Genomic DNA, 15767 nt, shown 5'->3' on the forward strand with positions numbered 1-15767 from the left:
TAATTTTACAGGTCAAATAGTAAACAGTAATATTTCTTATTCTATTAACATTTTTTATTTAGTAATATTAATAATAAAAGCAACAGTAACAATAATAGTAATTATTATTATTTATTTTGATTTCTTTATTTATTGCATATAGCAAATTTTAAACTGCAATCACAATTTTTATAAAAAAATAAAAAAAAAAATACATATATATTTTTTCCTCAGTCATGCAGATATATAAACTGACCAGAAACTACATTTGTCTCCTACATTAAGCCTGTTTACATGTGCAGTCAGATATAAAATAAAACTGTACTGGTACAATTCCAGTTAGACTAAAGAGCTGACATAAGATATACAAAATCTGACTATTACTTTAATCTGACTGAAATCGCAATTTGAAAGCATATATAAATTAAATACATTTTCCAACATCAGTGAAAGTGTTTTTCTAGACTCCATGAGACACTCCTCCCTGCATTAATTTTCCTGAATGTGAATTAGACTCCTAAACAACGTCTTTATTTAGAGTTCATTAACCAAAATAATGATAGGGATGACAGAGCGAACATAAAAAAACATCTCAAATTCCCTGAACACCTAATTAATTTACAAAAGATAGTTCTTTTTATATCATGCCATGACTTTTGAGCAAGTCTCCAAAGCCTGACCATGACCGGGTGAGATGAGGCCAGACAAACAGTGCTCCGCCGATTTAGTCATCAGGCTAACAGAAATCCATCATGTAAAAACAGATGTTTTGTCTGATGTATGTGACTCACCCTAACTGGAGTGCTCTTGGCCTGGACCCTCTGAGACTGTGCCCCCGTGGGACCCGGATCTCTCTGTCCTCCTCCAGCACCCTGCGCTCGGACTCCGGCTGACGCCGATCCATTAGTACATGTGCCATGCATGCTTCCCGTCCTCCTCGGCCTCTGCTTGATACCATCCAGTAGCCGTACCAGGAGGATGTTGCTAGGCAATTCATCCACGCCACTCTCCACCAGCGTGCGGCACTCCGGGCAGCGCAGTTCTCCACGCGACCCCACAATCCCAAGCAGGCATCGCCGACAAAACGTGTGCTGGCACGGCAACACCTTCGCCGAAGCGTCCAGACGCTCCAAGCACACCGGACACTCCAACAAGTCTAGGAGCGCAGACTCGTCCATTTTCACACTCGCACAATCTTTCTCAGCGTAGTCGTTCATTCTCTCCGAAGAGAGAAGCACATGGTGTGGGTGTGTGGATATAAGGTTGTTTGGAGGGAAAGTCCAATGCTGATGTCACGTCACTCCCATGCCGCAGTCATGATCATGTCTCTAGCATTCACTGTGGAGAATCAAAGAAAAAGCTATCATATGACACTTCTGTCTTATAGAGCATTACACATGTGACATTTTCGGTGGTTTCTATAGCAGGCACATGAGCACACTGTGAGGATGTTCAACGAAAGCTTCCCAAGAAAGCTGACTCTTAAAATGTAGGATGCTTAAAAACAACTAAATTGCGTAAAGAAATTGTGTTTTTTGTATTTTTCTCCATTTAGTAGACTTCTATGGTGCCCTGAATTTGAACTTCCAAAATGCAGTTTAAATGCGGTTCTAAACAACCCCAGCCGAGGAAGAAGGGTCTTCTCTAGCAAAACAATCAGCTATTGTTTTTATTACAATTTATATACTTACTTTTTAACCTCCCATCTCTTTTTCTTCCTCTACTTCAATATCATCCTACATCGCTGTTTTACCTTTTTAATTAAGGGTGTTTGATCTTCTTTGCATGTTCACTTTGCAAACACTGGGTTGGTACTTCTGCAGCGATGTAAGATGATTCTGAAATGATTTTTGAAGTTGAGGGAGAAAATGAGATGGGAGTTTTTCAACTGACTTGAACAGGGAAAATAAAAAAATAGGCAGAGCAAGACAAGACAAGGTTAAAAAGTATATAAATTGTAATTTTTAAAAACAAAATAACCAATCGTTTTGCTAGACAAGACCCTTCTTCCTCGGCTGGGATCGTTTAGAACACATTTAGGATCGTTTGAAGCCACATTGAAACTGCGTTTTGGAATTCAAACTCAGGGCACCATAGAAGTCCACTATATGGAGAAAAAAATTCCTCAAAAAACTATTTCTTTTTGACTGAAGAAAGAAAGACATGAACATCAAGATGATAAAGGGGTATGTTCATTATCTGTACATCTTTATTCTGAAAGTGAACTTCTGCTTTAATGCGATTAAACAATTGCAAAGTTTGCGATTCAGGAAAACATCTATATATGCTAACACAATATACTTGGCACAAACAGCAAAAACACTATAAACTGGAGGAGACAATAAGCTCAATACATATCACTAGGGACAGGAATCATAAGGAATTTAATGAGTCTGTTTACTCTTAATGATTTTGTTCCTTATCGGCTCTCTTGAGGAAAAAATAGTCATTTAATTCTTAAGGTCATTGCAAAGTGCGTTTTTTTTTGTCATCCTTTGCTTTTAAAATGCTTGCTACTGATTGCAAAAATGCAGAAAATCAAACCTGATCCGAATTTTTTTTATGACAGATGAAAGTTTCGAAGGCAGTGCGTAAACATGAGTGACTCAACGTGAGGTTGCATTTTTAACGTGCAAAAATTTCGGACTCAGTGTGCAATGACCTTTACTGCATTTGCTTTTTACAACACAATTACTACTAATACAGTATTTTCACGAGGCTTTATCAATTGGCCATATTGGTAACACCGAATGTAAACAATGCCGCTAAACTCAGGGGAACTTGCTGATTTAGTTGATTATTGCTGCTCAAAATGGTCAATTATTGTCATTTTTGGGCTGAACGTATCAGCGGACAGGGAAAACCATTTGGAGTACTATAGACTGCCAAAAGTTATAACAAATCAAGGAGAAGAGTGCAGCCTCACCTCCGTGTTAACCTTTGTGTGTGCCAGTGTGCATGTGGAAGGTAGTGGAAAACTGACCTTTTAAGACACAAGCTAGAGAAGAGATGTAAAGCTTTGGTGAATAATACTACCAAACCTAAAGATTTCGAGGAGATGTGAGAGAACATTAGTGTTTGAGAGCAATATTTTGGCAATTAATGAATCTGGGTGTTTTATGCAGTTGGAGATAATTAGTATACTATACACAACATGCATACTATTGGCAGAACTGAACGTAAACAATGCCACTGAACCGAATAAAACCCACATATTTTGTTGATTATTGGTGCTGAAAATGATCAATTATTGACATGTTTTGACCCGTACTAATTGGTCAGACCTGGAAAAACATTTGGACTGCCAAAAGTTATAACAAATCAAGGAGAAGAGTGCAAAAAAATATTAGAGGAACAAAAGGCATTTGTGGTTGGCCAAACTGAACCACGATTTCCATATTCTTGACAATATTCATGTTTGTTCTTGTTTCCGGTCAGGTAGGTGAAATTTTAGGCTAATATGTATCTGTATATGTATAATATGTATCTTTACCATCTTTTAACTTTAGTTTGTCAAACTATTGCACCCTTTTCTGCTTACTAAGTCCTCTATATGATATATGATTTCGTTCATAGCACTTTTATTATTAGTACAAAATTTACTACAATGGACAAGTTCATAAGGGATGCTCACTTGCCGCGTTTTGTTTTTGATTCACTAAAAAGAGCCGATTCATAAGAGTCATTAATCGGGGAAATCAGACAACATTGCTTGCGCTGTATGCTTCATGTTTTCCAATTTGCGTAGTTATACACTATTATATGCCATTTTCTAATAAACACAGTACATACAGTGTGTTTACATTGAGGATTCCACTTAATTATATTAGTTAAATAAACTTAATTAACCCCAAAACAAAGTGTGAAATGGTAGACATTTCATGAACCCCTGTCACAGCTTACCTTACGTGTATAACCTTAGAAAATCATAGACATTATGGAAGAATGCATAGTATACAGTCATTTGTAACCCCGGACCACAAAACCAGTCTTACTAGTTAAAATGATACATTTTTCTTTTATGCCAAATACATTAGGATATTAAGATCATGTTCCATTGAAGATATTTTGTAAATTTCCTACCGTAAATATATCAAAACCTAATTTTTGATTAGTAATATGCATTGCTAAGAACTTCTAACTCTCAATATTTTAATTTCTTTGCACCCTCACATTCCCGATTTTCAACAATAGTTGTATCCTAACAAACTATACATCAATCGAAAGCGTATTCATTCAGGTTTTAGATTATGTATAAATATCAGTCTTAAAAAAATTGACCCTTATGACTGGTTTTCAAGTCCAGGGTCACATTTAGTACACAACTTGATTGTTTTAGTACGGTATTCCGTCCGACTTTGCAGAAAATCGGTCCCAGCCATACATAACACAGTCCTCAATGGATCTGGCAACAAGAATAACTCTGAAATAACTAAAGAGAGTTTACCGTCACGTTTGGTCAGTTGGCGAGAGGAGACTTCTTTTCGTGTCTAAACTGCAAATATGCATCCAAACGAACATGTCCCTCCTCGAACCTCAACCACTATTATGTTATTCACAAACTACGACGATCCCAGACCAGACGAGGATATATATATATATGAAGGCTATGAGAACACTGAATAGAGACTAACTGCAAAATCAAACATCTGTAGTTAACATAAATACAACTAAAAGGTAATTTCCTGCCAATATACAAAAACATGATGGAAAGCAAATTGACAGCCTCAGTCACTATTCACTTTTTATGTAAATGCAGTGATAGTGAATGGTGACTGGGGCTGTCAGTCCCTAACATCTCCTTTTGTGAAACTCACATAGGTTTATAACAACATAAGGGTTAGTAAACGTTTAGGAATTTACAGTTTTGCTTGAAATATCCTTCTAAACCTTCAATGCAAACAGTCAACCTCGCCCTCTCTGTCGTTAAAGTCCTGAATTAAACCAACAACCTTGTATTTAACAACTACAAAGCCAACATTAGCCACATTGTTTCCGAGTAGCGGTACAAATGTATCGACCTTACACTGCTGTATAGAAGTCCTCAAACCAATTACATTAACCCATTACCAATCGTGTTGAAAACTAACCACTACGCATTGAAAAAAAGCGTATAAAGTGTTGTGCGTGATGTGTCACAGTAAACACTGAGCGACAGTCGCTTTTATCTACACGCTTGTCTGTAACTCGTGTTCGCGTTGGTTGTAAGTTACCATGTAGCTTCACAAAAACTTTGATTCGATCTGTAAATTTAATTAAATATCTCCTTACGGAGATATTTGTGAAAGCACAGAACGCTACCTTAAATAAGGGCCCCTTCTCACTCCTCCTCTTCTTCCAGAACAGTTTCTTTCCCGAGTTCCTCAAACTAGGGAATTCGCCCTGGAAAAGGGATCCTGAAATCTTGATCGCCCAGTTGAACACAAGTTTATCTGTTCAGATCCGTGTGTCTCAACAAGGAACAGGTCATGGCTTCTAAGTCGTTGAGTTGAAACAGCAAAAATCCGAGTTTGAGAGATTCAGGTACAATAAATTTAGAAGAAAGCGAAGGAAAACAGGAGAACCGAGTTACTGCGTCCGAGCGCCATGACTATCCCCGTGGATACTGTGGGACACTGCAGCGGTGTAGTCGGGAGGGAGGATTTTCAAAACGCACAGCTGGGGAGAATGCAACAACCGTTTTGAGGTTAAGCTTCGTACTTAGGATATATATACTAAGTATATATCATATATACTTAGGAAGTGTTAGATAAACAACAACTGAAAAGCTGGAGTTTTGATCATCGTAAATGATTTCTAAAGCTGATTTAGTTTGTACGTAGTGGGGAACGTTGTCAATTGACAAATAGTTTGTTTTGAATCTCCGCCTGCGTTATATAGTGTCACAAATCACGGGAGTCACTGCAGAGGGATTTTTTCCCTTTAGTAGCAGGTTTAAGCGGAAAAAGAGATAAACCTTGAGTATGTTTTCAATAGCACACTTATATAATTTATACTATGCTTATTATTTCTGCATTCCGCATTGATTGCACGGGAAATGTTAACCCCTTAGAGTTCCTGTCAAACTTCCCTGGTGAAAAAACAGCTAAAACCAGCCTAGGCTGGTTGGCTGGTTTTAGCTGGTCAACCAGCCTGGGTTTAGCTGGTCATAGCTGGTCGCCAGGCTGGTTTTAGAGGGGTTTTGGCCATTTTTCCAGCCTGGTCAAAACCACCAGCTAAAACCAGCCTGGGAGACCAGCTTAAACCAGCTACTTCCATCTTAAACCAGCTAATACCAGCTAACCAGCCTAGGCTGGTTTTAGCTGTTTTTTTCAGCAGGGTTAACTCAATGCAAAACGTCCCGCCGGTGGAACGTTGGAACACTAAGGGGTTAATGTACAACTGATTATGTTGTTCTGCTAATTTATGCTGTCTAAACCATGGAAAAACTTGTGGAAGATGCTATATCATATAGAGAAGAGAAATGAAAATTCTTTGCCAAAGCCGAACAAAATAACAAATTTTTACATTTTTAACATTAGAAATTATAGCCTACGAACAAAAGCACAATTTAACTTAAAATTAATAAGTTAGAAAAAATATTTTTTGGCTATTTTTAAGACTCCCTTTTTGAATCAGGTATGTGCTTTTGTACAAATAAATGCAGCCTTGCTGGCAGAAGAGACTTCTTTTAAAACATTAGAAAATATTATAGATCCCAATTTGAACACTGTGTGAATTATGTATTCGATCAAACACAGAAAGAGCTTTTTGTGCTATTTTGTTCCGAACTTTCGGTGCATCCCTATGGTAAAGATACATATGAGCAGTAATAATTAAGATATTAGCCTAATATTTCACCTACCTGACCGGAAATGATAAGAACAGACACAAATGTTGTCAAGATTCTGGAAATCCTGGTTCAGTTTGGTCAACTACAAATGCCTTTTGTTCCTCAGACAGTTTTTTGCACTCTTCTCTTTGATTTGTTATAACTTTTGGCAGTCTGTAGTACTTCAAATGTTTTTCCTGGTCCGCTGATAAGCTCATCCCAGAACATGACAATTATTGACCATTTTCAGCAGCAATAATTTGCAAAATTTGCAAGTTCCGTTCAGTTTAGTGGCATTGTTTAGTGCCACAAAAATGGCCGATTGATGATGACTTGGGAAAACACTTTATTAGTAGTTGCATTGTAAAAAGCAAACGCAGTAAAGGTCATTGCACACTGAGTTAAAAAAAATAAATGTAAACGTAGGGATTCACCAAAATTAAAATTCTTCGCCAAAGTTGAAAAAAAAAAAAAAAAACACTGGGCTGAAGGCTTATTACTAAACACAGTTTTTCGTGTTTTTTCACCATTGCATAAATTAAATATCCAAAATGTGCTTTTTACCATTTTGACTTGCTTTTCCAAGAAAGAAAAATCAATTACAAAACAACAATTTAATATTAACTAAAAACTGAACATTTTTAACATTAGACATTATAGCCTATGAACAAAAGCACAATTTAACTAAAAATAAATAAGTTAGTAAAATATTCTTTGGCCATTTTTAAGACTCGCTTTTGAAAGTGTTTTTTAATGTACAAATAAATGCAGCCTTGCTGGCAGAAGAGACTTCTTTTAAAACCCAATTTGAACACTATGTGTAAACGGCTGAATAATTTCGGTTGCCTACAATGTAAAAAGTTTTCACCAGTTTCAATTTAAAAACTTAAGTTTAGCAGCTGCCTTAAAATTTTAAGTTAAATCAACTTATGTCATTTCAACTCACAAGTTAAATCAACTCATTTTATTCTAATAAGTTAAATGACTTGTAGTTTTAAGCTTAATTAACTTAAAATTTGAAGGCAGCTGCTGAACTGAAGGTTTTCAAGTTGAATCTGGTGAAAACTTTTTACAGTGTATGGTAAAGATACATACGAGCAGTATTAATTAAGATATTAACCTAATATTTCACCTACCTGACTGGAAATTATAAGAACAAACACAAATGTTGTCAAGAATATGGAAATCCTGGTTCAGTTTGGCCAACCACAAATGCCTTTTGTTCCTCAGACAGTTTTTTTGCACTCTTCTCCTTGATTTGTTATAACTTTTTGGCAGTCTATATTATTTCAAATGTTTTTCCTTGTCCGATTAGTACAGCCAAAACATGACAGTAATTGATAATCAGCTAAATATGGGAGTTTTGTTCATTTCAGTGGCATTGTTTACATTCAGTGCCTCCATTATGGCCAATTTATGAGGCATCGTGAAAACACTTTATATATTATGCATGTTGCGTATAGTATGCAACATGCTCAACTTCAACTTTAATGCATATTATAATACCATATTGTTCTCAAACACTAATGTTCTCTCACATCCCCTTGAAATTTTTAGGTTTGGTAGTATTATGTAGCAGAGCTTTGCATCTCTTCTCTAGCTTGTGTCTTGAAAGGTCAATTTTCCACTACCTTCCACACACACACAAAGGTTAACACGGAGGCGAGGTTGTTGGAAGATCGACCGGTCACATCAGTGGTGTGTAAACCGAGCAAGAGACCTTTTAACATGATAACTCACAGCCACACAGCCCCTCTTGTTCATCAGACACAAGCCCCCAAGGCTGGGATTGTGGGTCAGATCAGATCAAATGCGTCCTTGTAGCATGGTTACAGTCAAATGCCTCATGGTTTATAAAACAGGAAATGTTTTCTATTTTAAAAACACTCTTTTTTGAATAACCCTCTGTTTCAGTGTACAAAAGTTGGCTTCATTCTACAAACAGAAGCCTTTGCTCTTTAAGGTTCGAAGATCAAAGTTTCAGTGATTCATGACTAAAGGTGCGGTTTGGTGAATGTTTAGTGAACTTTCACAGGGAAAATTCAGGATTTTTTTGTGTGTGAGAACTAAGTTTTCCACACAGATTTCATTCATGTTCAACTCATGTTACATTTTTATTAAGTGACTTTTGTGGTAAAGGGATAATTCACCCAAGATGAAAATTATGGCATCATTTAGTCAGCCTCATGTAGTTCTGAACCTACACTACCGCTCAAAAGTTTAGGATCAGTAAGACTTGTAATGTTTTTTTTAAGTCTCTTATGCTCATCAAGGCTGCATTTATTTAATAAAAAATACAGAAAAAAACAGTAATACTGCAAAATGTTATTACTGTTATTATTATTATTGTTATTTTTAAACATACTTTAACATATAATTTATTCCTGTGATGCAAATCTGAATTTTCGTCAGCTGTTACTCCGGTCTTAAGTGTCACATGATCCTTCAGAAATCATTCTAATATGCTGATTTATTATTAGAATTATCAATGTTGGAAACAGTTGTTCTACTAAAGTTTTTTTTGGAACCTGTGATTCTTCTTTTCAGGATTTTTTTGGATGAATAACAAGTTAAAAAGAACAGCATTTATTCAAAATATAAATCTTTTCTAACAATGTAAATCTATGCTTTCACTATTTATTAATATCTTTGGTGAATAAAAATATTCACTTCTTTCAAAAAAGGAAAGGATAAACATTTACTGACCCCAAACTTTTGAAAAGTAGTGTATATTGAAAACCTTTCTATTTTAATATATTAATCCTGAAAAAAGTATCACAGGTTCCCAAAAAAACAACTTCAACACTGATTATAATTCAGCTTATCGAAATGATTTCTGAAGGATCATGTGACACTGAATACTGGAGTAATGATTCTGAGAATTCAACTTTAATTACAGATATAAATTAAAATGTAATGTATAGTAATATAGAAAAACATTGTTTTACATCATAATAATATTTCACAATATTACATTTTTTTCTGTATTTTTGATCACAGCATTGATGAGCATAAAAAACAACTTTAAAAAACATTTAAAAACATTTTAACGGTAAATGATACCCGTTACTTCTCTGCAACACAAGGGAAAAGTATTAAATGTTTCTGAACTTTCACAAAAAAAAATGTTTGTAATGAAATAATTCTAGAATGTTAATTTTTGTGATACTATTATATTTTTTGTTATCAAAAAATGAAAATGCTATCATTAATTACTCACCCTCATGTCATTCCAAACCCATAAGACCGTTGTTCATCTTCAGAACAAATTAAGATATTTTTGATGAAATCAGAGAGCTTTCTGGTTAAAATAGTCCACATCAGTGGTTCAACTTTAATTTTCTGAAGCGATGAGAATACTTTTTGTGTACAAAGAAACTTCTCAGTCTTCAACATGCATGTATGAGAGTTGCGTTGCTGTCTATATAGGGTCAGAAATCTCTTAGGTTTCATCAAAAATATCTTAATATGTGTTTAGAAGATAAACGAAGGTCTTAGGGATTTGGAACAACATGAGGGCAAGTAATTAATGATAGAATTTTCATTTTTAGGTTAACTATCCCTTTAAGATAGCAATGTGCTTTTGTCATCCTATAGTCATTTCGACTAAAGCCAAAGTTCTCAAGCCCTAAAGTCAACAGGAATTCAGGTTTCTACCTCACTGGCTCTTATCATGATGAAGTAATATATCTTGTAAGAATTTATTGCATACGGCATAAACAGAGTACGCAGTAAAGGCAGTAAATGTAGTCTAGTTGTTCAAAAGCTTAAGAGTGCTTTTTCAGTTCGGTTTATTTACAGTAGCGCATATATTTCAGAAAAGCAAGAAGCTAACAATTTATACACAGACTCATCTGTTACACAGAGCCCACAGAGAATGCATTTGTGATGAATGTGCTACTCAGTGCTAGACTTGATGTTGAAATTTGCCTTTTATTAGTGTTTGGCTCATCTTTTGTCAGCTCCAGGAAAAATTACAACACATCGTTGTGAGCAATTTGCACTCTTAACTAAATCGTGCCACTATAATAGCAGCATTTGGTAAGCAAGCGTGTGTAATTGAGCTGAAACAGTTCATGAAGGGCTCATTTGAGTGCATATGCATGTGAGTGCAGTGTGTTGTCATGCCTCGGCTAATGAGAACAATAAATCAGAAAGAGAAAATAAATATGGCAAATATGTATGTGACGGGAAAACAGAGGAATAGTATTGCGAACCGAGAGTGAGAGAGAATAATAAAGAAGTTAGATTTATGGTGGCAGAGCTCTTGGATGTCAGAAGTGATCCCGCCGGAGCTGGCAGCAGCCCTCCGGTCATATTTCACTGTTGCCGGGGGTCATTTAGCCCACCCCCTGAAGGGAGGGGCAGAGGCTGTAAAGCCTGGTGCAAATTTCTTGGATAACCCCAGAGGGACAGCCTACTTTGATTTATCACTGACCCAGTCATGGCCCAGTCTGAGCTGAGATTGTTCTGAGCTTGGAATAACAGTGCAGGTGATTCACAACAATTACAAGCAAACACATGAATTCACAGTCTTAAAGGAGTAACATTCAAAACCAAAATTTACAGATAATGTAGTCACCCCCTTGTCATCCAAGATGTTCATGTCTTTCTTTTTTCTGTTGTAAGGAAATTGTTTTTTGATTTCTCTCCATATAATTGACTTCTATGGTGCCCCTGAGTTTGAACTTCCAAAATACAGCTTCAAAGGGCTCTAAACCATCACAACCAAGGAAAGAAGGGTCTTATGTAGCAAAACAATCTGTTATTTTCTAAAAAAAAATTCAATTTATATACTTTTTAACCTCAAATGCTCGTCTTGTCTAGCTCTGTGTATATAAAAAGTATATAAACTGTAAATGTTTTTTAGAAAATAACATTTCGCTTCAATAGATAAGACCCTTCTTCTTTGGCTGGGATCATTTAGAGCCCTTTGAAGCTGCATTTAAACTACATTTTGGAAGTTGCAACTCGGGGGCACCATAGACGTCCATTATATGGAGAGAAATCCTGAAATGTTTGTCTCAAAAAACAATTTCTTTACGACTGAAGAAAGAGAGACATGAACATCTTGGATGACAAGGGGGTGAGTACATTATCTGTAAATTTTTGTAAAAAATTTGTTCTTCACTCTTCATACAAAAGAAGAAAATAATGCCCTTATACTCAAAGTGGCACAAAAGGTTATATTGGCTTTTATTTATTTATTTTTTCCTTTAAAGGAAAAGTTAACTTCCAGAACAAAAACTTACAGATAATGTACTCACCCTCTTGTCATCCAAAACGTTCATGTCTTTCCTTCATCAGTCGTAAAGGAATTGTGTTTTTTGAGGAAAACATTTTAGGATTTTTCTCCATATAATGGACTTCTATGGTGCCCCCGAGTTTGAACTTCCAAAATGTGGTTTAAATGCAGCTTCAATAGGCTCTAAACAATCCCAGATGAGTAGGAAGTGTCTTATCTAGCGAAATGATCATTTGTTCTCTAAAAAAAAAAAAAAGATAATTTATATACTTTTTAACCTCAAATGCTCATCTCTGCATGAACTCTGCGTGCATTCTGGGTCTAAATAGTTAGGGTATGTCAAAAACTCCCATCTCATTTTCTCCTCCAACTTCAAAATCGCCCTACATCGCCGCAGAAGTACCAACCCAGTGTTTACAAAGTGATAGCACAAGGAGGGTCAAACACCTTTTACAAAATAAGTAAAACAGCGATGTATGACAATTTTGAAGTTGGAGGAGAAAATGAGATGGGAGTTTTTTGACATACCCTAACTGTCTTGAACCGGAACACAGAGTTCACGCAGAGCTACACAAGATGAGCATTTGAGGTTAAAAAGTATATAAATTGTAAAATTTTTTTTTTTTTTTAGAAATTAACCGATTGTTTCACTAAATAAGACCCTTATTCTTTGGCTGGGATCATTTAGAGCCCTTTAAAGCTGCATTTAAACTGCATTTTGGAAGTTCAGACTCATTGAAGTCCACTATATGGAGAGAAATCCTGGAATGTTTTCCTCAAAAAACGTAATTGCTTTACGACGGAAGAGAAGAAATCGTTGAATAAAGTCTTTTTTTTTTCTTTTTGCACAAAAATTACTTTTGCAGCTTCATAACATTAGTGTGACCATATTTTAGGTTTTAAAAAAAGAGGATGTAGGTCGGGTGAGGGTTGGGGTCCATTTCCATATAAAAACTACGCATTTTAGAGTCACAGTTATGCAGATTGATCATAAACGCAGCTAAAAAGCTTCCTACCACAGTGGCCATCCTTCACAAAACTAATATCTACCACAGTTTTATCACAGGTAGACTGCAAAATGTTTCAATACAAGCATTTCAGTCAAATGGAATTTATGCAATATTTCAAACTTTTAACCCACGGTAGAAAATCAACCCACCGGAACAGTTTAAAATCAGCCCAATTCCGTGAAAAAAATGCGGATTTGGCAACCCTACCTCCAACACAAGCTGCATTCAAAGCATTTTAAATACTCAACATATTGATAGCGACTTTGCGTGAGCGGGATTAAGAAAACAGTCCCGTGCAAGACTTTTATGCAAAAATGCACACAATGAATGGCAACTGTTGATAGCAAAAGCCAAATCCGGGACAATTTGGGTGATTTAGGAATCCTGGCCGGACGCTTTTGTCCGTATGGTCACCCTAAATAACATTATGGTTAAACCACTGATGTCACATGGACTATTTTATCGATGTCCTTACTATCTTAGCCTTGAACATGTCAGTCGCGTTGTTGTCTATGCAGGTTCAGAAAGCACTTAGATTTGATTAAAAATATCTTAATTTGCATTAAGAGGATGAACGAAGGTCTTACGGGTTTGGAACAACATGAGGGTGTGTAATCAATGACACAATGTTCATTTTTGGGTGAACTATTCTTTTAAACTATAAATCTTTTGTAACAAATGTCAACTGAATGCATCCTTGAGTCAAAAAGTTATACATACATACCGCATTTATACATATATTCTTTATGCAAAAGGAGAAAATAATAACATTAAACTCAAAGTGCCAGAGCTAGACTGTTATTTTGGCTTTTATTTTTTCCCTTGAGTGAGTTTGTGATCAGCAATTTGCCTTCACGCACACATTAAAGCGCACACGATTCTGCCACGTCTGAGGCGACAGCTGTGTCACGGGCAATAAAAAAAAGCAAGGAGGGGTTGAGCGAGAGAAACAGATAGGAGAAAGAGAGAGAGAGGAGACGTGACAAATGCTTTTTCCTCAAAACATGAGAGCCAGTCCCTGACAGACAGAATAATGGATTCGGGTATCCTTTGCAGCTTGAACGCATCTGTTTTTCAAGGCCGTGGCAATCTACCACGACCATCTAAATCTTCAAAACTGTGAATTCATGATCTAATGCTGGACACAGAATGAGGGCTAGAGTGAGTCGGCTGTATATTCTCTGGTTTCATTTTAGATACAGTACAATCATTGTTTCTTGGCTCTCAATTAATAAGTAACAAAGCTTTTACATAACCTTCAAGTTCTTGGTTAACCATCTTCAACTTGACTGTCACTGAATTGTCCTTTGGTCAATCCACAGTTTAGCTGTGCATTTGACGTTAAGGGATCATTCTCACACCCCAGTGTTTTAGTGTTACGAGGGGTGTTAAGGGGGGATGGAGAGGACTGCTCCTTTCCATCCCATCAGTTCAATGCTAAGATGAATGTCAAATACAAATTCAGTTCCATAAATAAGGAGCTGCATGACTAAAGAGTGAGTATAGAAGATGATCTTAGAGTGCGAGTAGGAGTCTAGATGTGAAGAAGGTCAGATATGTATGAAAGAGCAAGATTATTGAGTGCTATGTAAGTAAGACGTATTTTAAATTCAATACTATATTTAAAAGGGAGCCAGTGCAAGTGCTGTAATATGGGAGTAATGTGTTCAGGAGTTCCGCAAATAATTTGTGCAGCTAAATTCTGTACTAACTGAAGTTTATAGAGAAGCTTTGAAGGCAGACCATAAACAAAGAGCACTACAATAATCAATACAGGCAATATTACATATGTGGACATATGCAGAGCCAATGTCAATTCACACTATACAATTAAAGTCAAAATATTTCATACACCTTGCATAATCTACAAAATGCTAATTATTTTTTCAAAATAAGGAGGATCATTTTTTATTTAGCACTGACCTGATTAAGTTTTCACCCCCCAGCCCTTAATGCATGGCTTTTCTTTCTGGAGCATCCGTGAGTGTTTGAACCTTCTGTAATAGTTGCATATGAGTCTCTCTTTGTCCTCAGTGTGAAAAGATGGATCTCAAAATCACACAGTCATTGTTGGAAACACAGTATTAAGAATCAATTTTTAAATGGGGTCATTTTGATAAATTCAACTATTATTTTCTCTTGTAGACTATATGTAAATGTATTTTATGTGAAATACCTTATTCAGGTGAGTACTAAATAAACAATAACATGCATTTTGTATGATCCCTCTTATTTTAGTAAAATAATTAATATTTTGCAGATTCTGCAAAGTGCATGTAAACTTTTGACTTTAACTGTATGTGCTTTGAATGACAAAGAACGATCAAAAATTAATTAATAGCAGCTACCTATAACCTGAAAGGATAGACGAAGGAAAAGTAGAGGTTGGTTTGGAGGTAATATTATAAAATACTATCAAGAGGTGGACGTTAAATAATAAATAAGAGAGGACCCAAAACTGAGCCCTGTGGTACCCCAGTGGCTTTGACATAAACTGTTTCAGCTGTACATATTAAGTATGACTTGTCAGATAAGATCGAAACTAAGTCAGGGCAGTGCCCTGTATACATAAACACTAGTGTTCAAAACTTTAGAGGGTTTAAAAAAAATTAAATCTCATACTCACCAAGGCTGCCTTTATTTGCAAAAAAAAAAAAAAAAAAAAAAAAGGAAAACTCTAAAATTGTGAAATACTATTACAAGATAGAATTACCAGTTTCTA

General features: G+C 35.9%; 1 protein-coding gene across 2 annotated transcripts in view; it reads right to left on the reverse strand.

Moving 5' to 3' along the window:
• sh3rf1 (SH3 domain containing ring finger 1) overlaps window positions 1–5569 on the reverse strand; it is a 101899-nt gene extending 96330 nt beyond the window's left edge. For both annotated transcript variants that reach the window (XM_073816548.1, XM_073816549.1), the window contains exons 1-2: window positions 5281–5569; window positions 771–1317 (exon numbers count right to left, since the gene is read on the reverse strand). In XM_073816548.1, coding sequence (XP_073672649.1) covers window positions 771–1196 — 426 coding nt within the window. In that variant the 5' untranslated portion in view covers window positions 1197–1317; window positions 5281–5569. The remainder of the gene's footprint in view (window positions 1–770; window positions 1318–5280) is intronic.
• Window positions 5570–15767: the final 10198 nt, after the last annotated feature.

The sequence above is a fragment of the Garra rufa genome, chromosome 13 (genome assembly GCF_049309525.1).
Source record: "Garra rufa chromosome 13, GarRuf1.0, whole genome shotgun sequence".
NCBI lineage: Eukaryota > Metazoa > Chordata > Actinopteri > Cypriniformes > Cyprinidae > Garra > Garra rufa.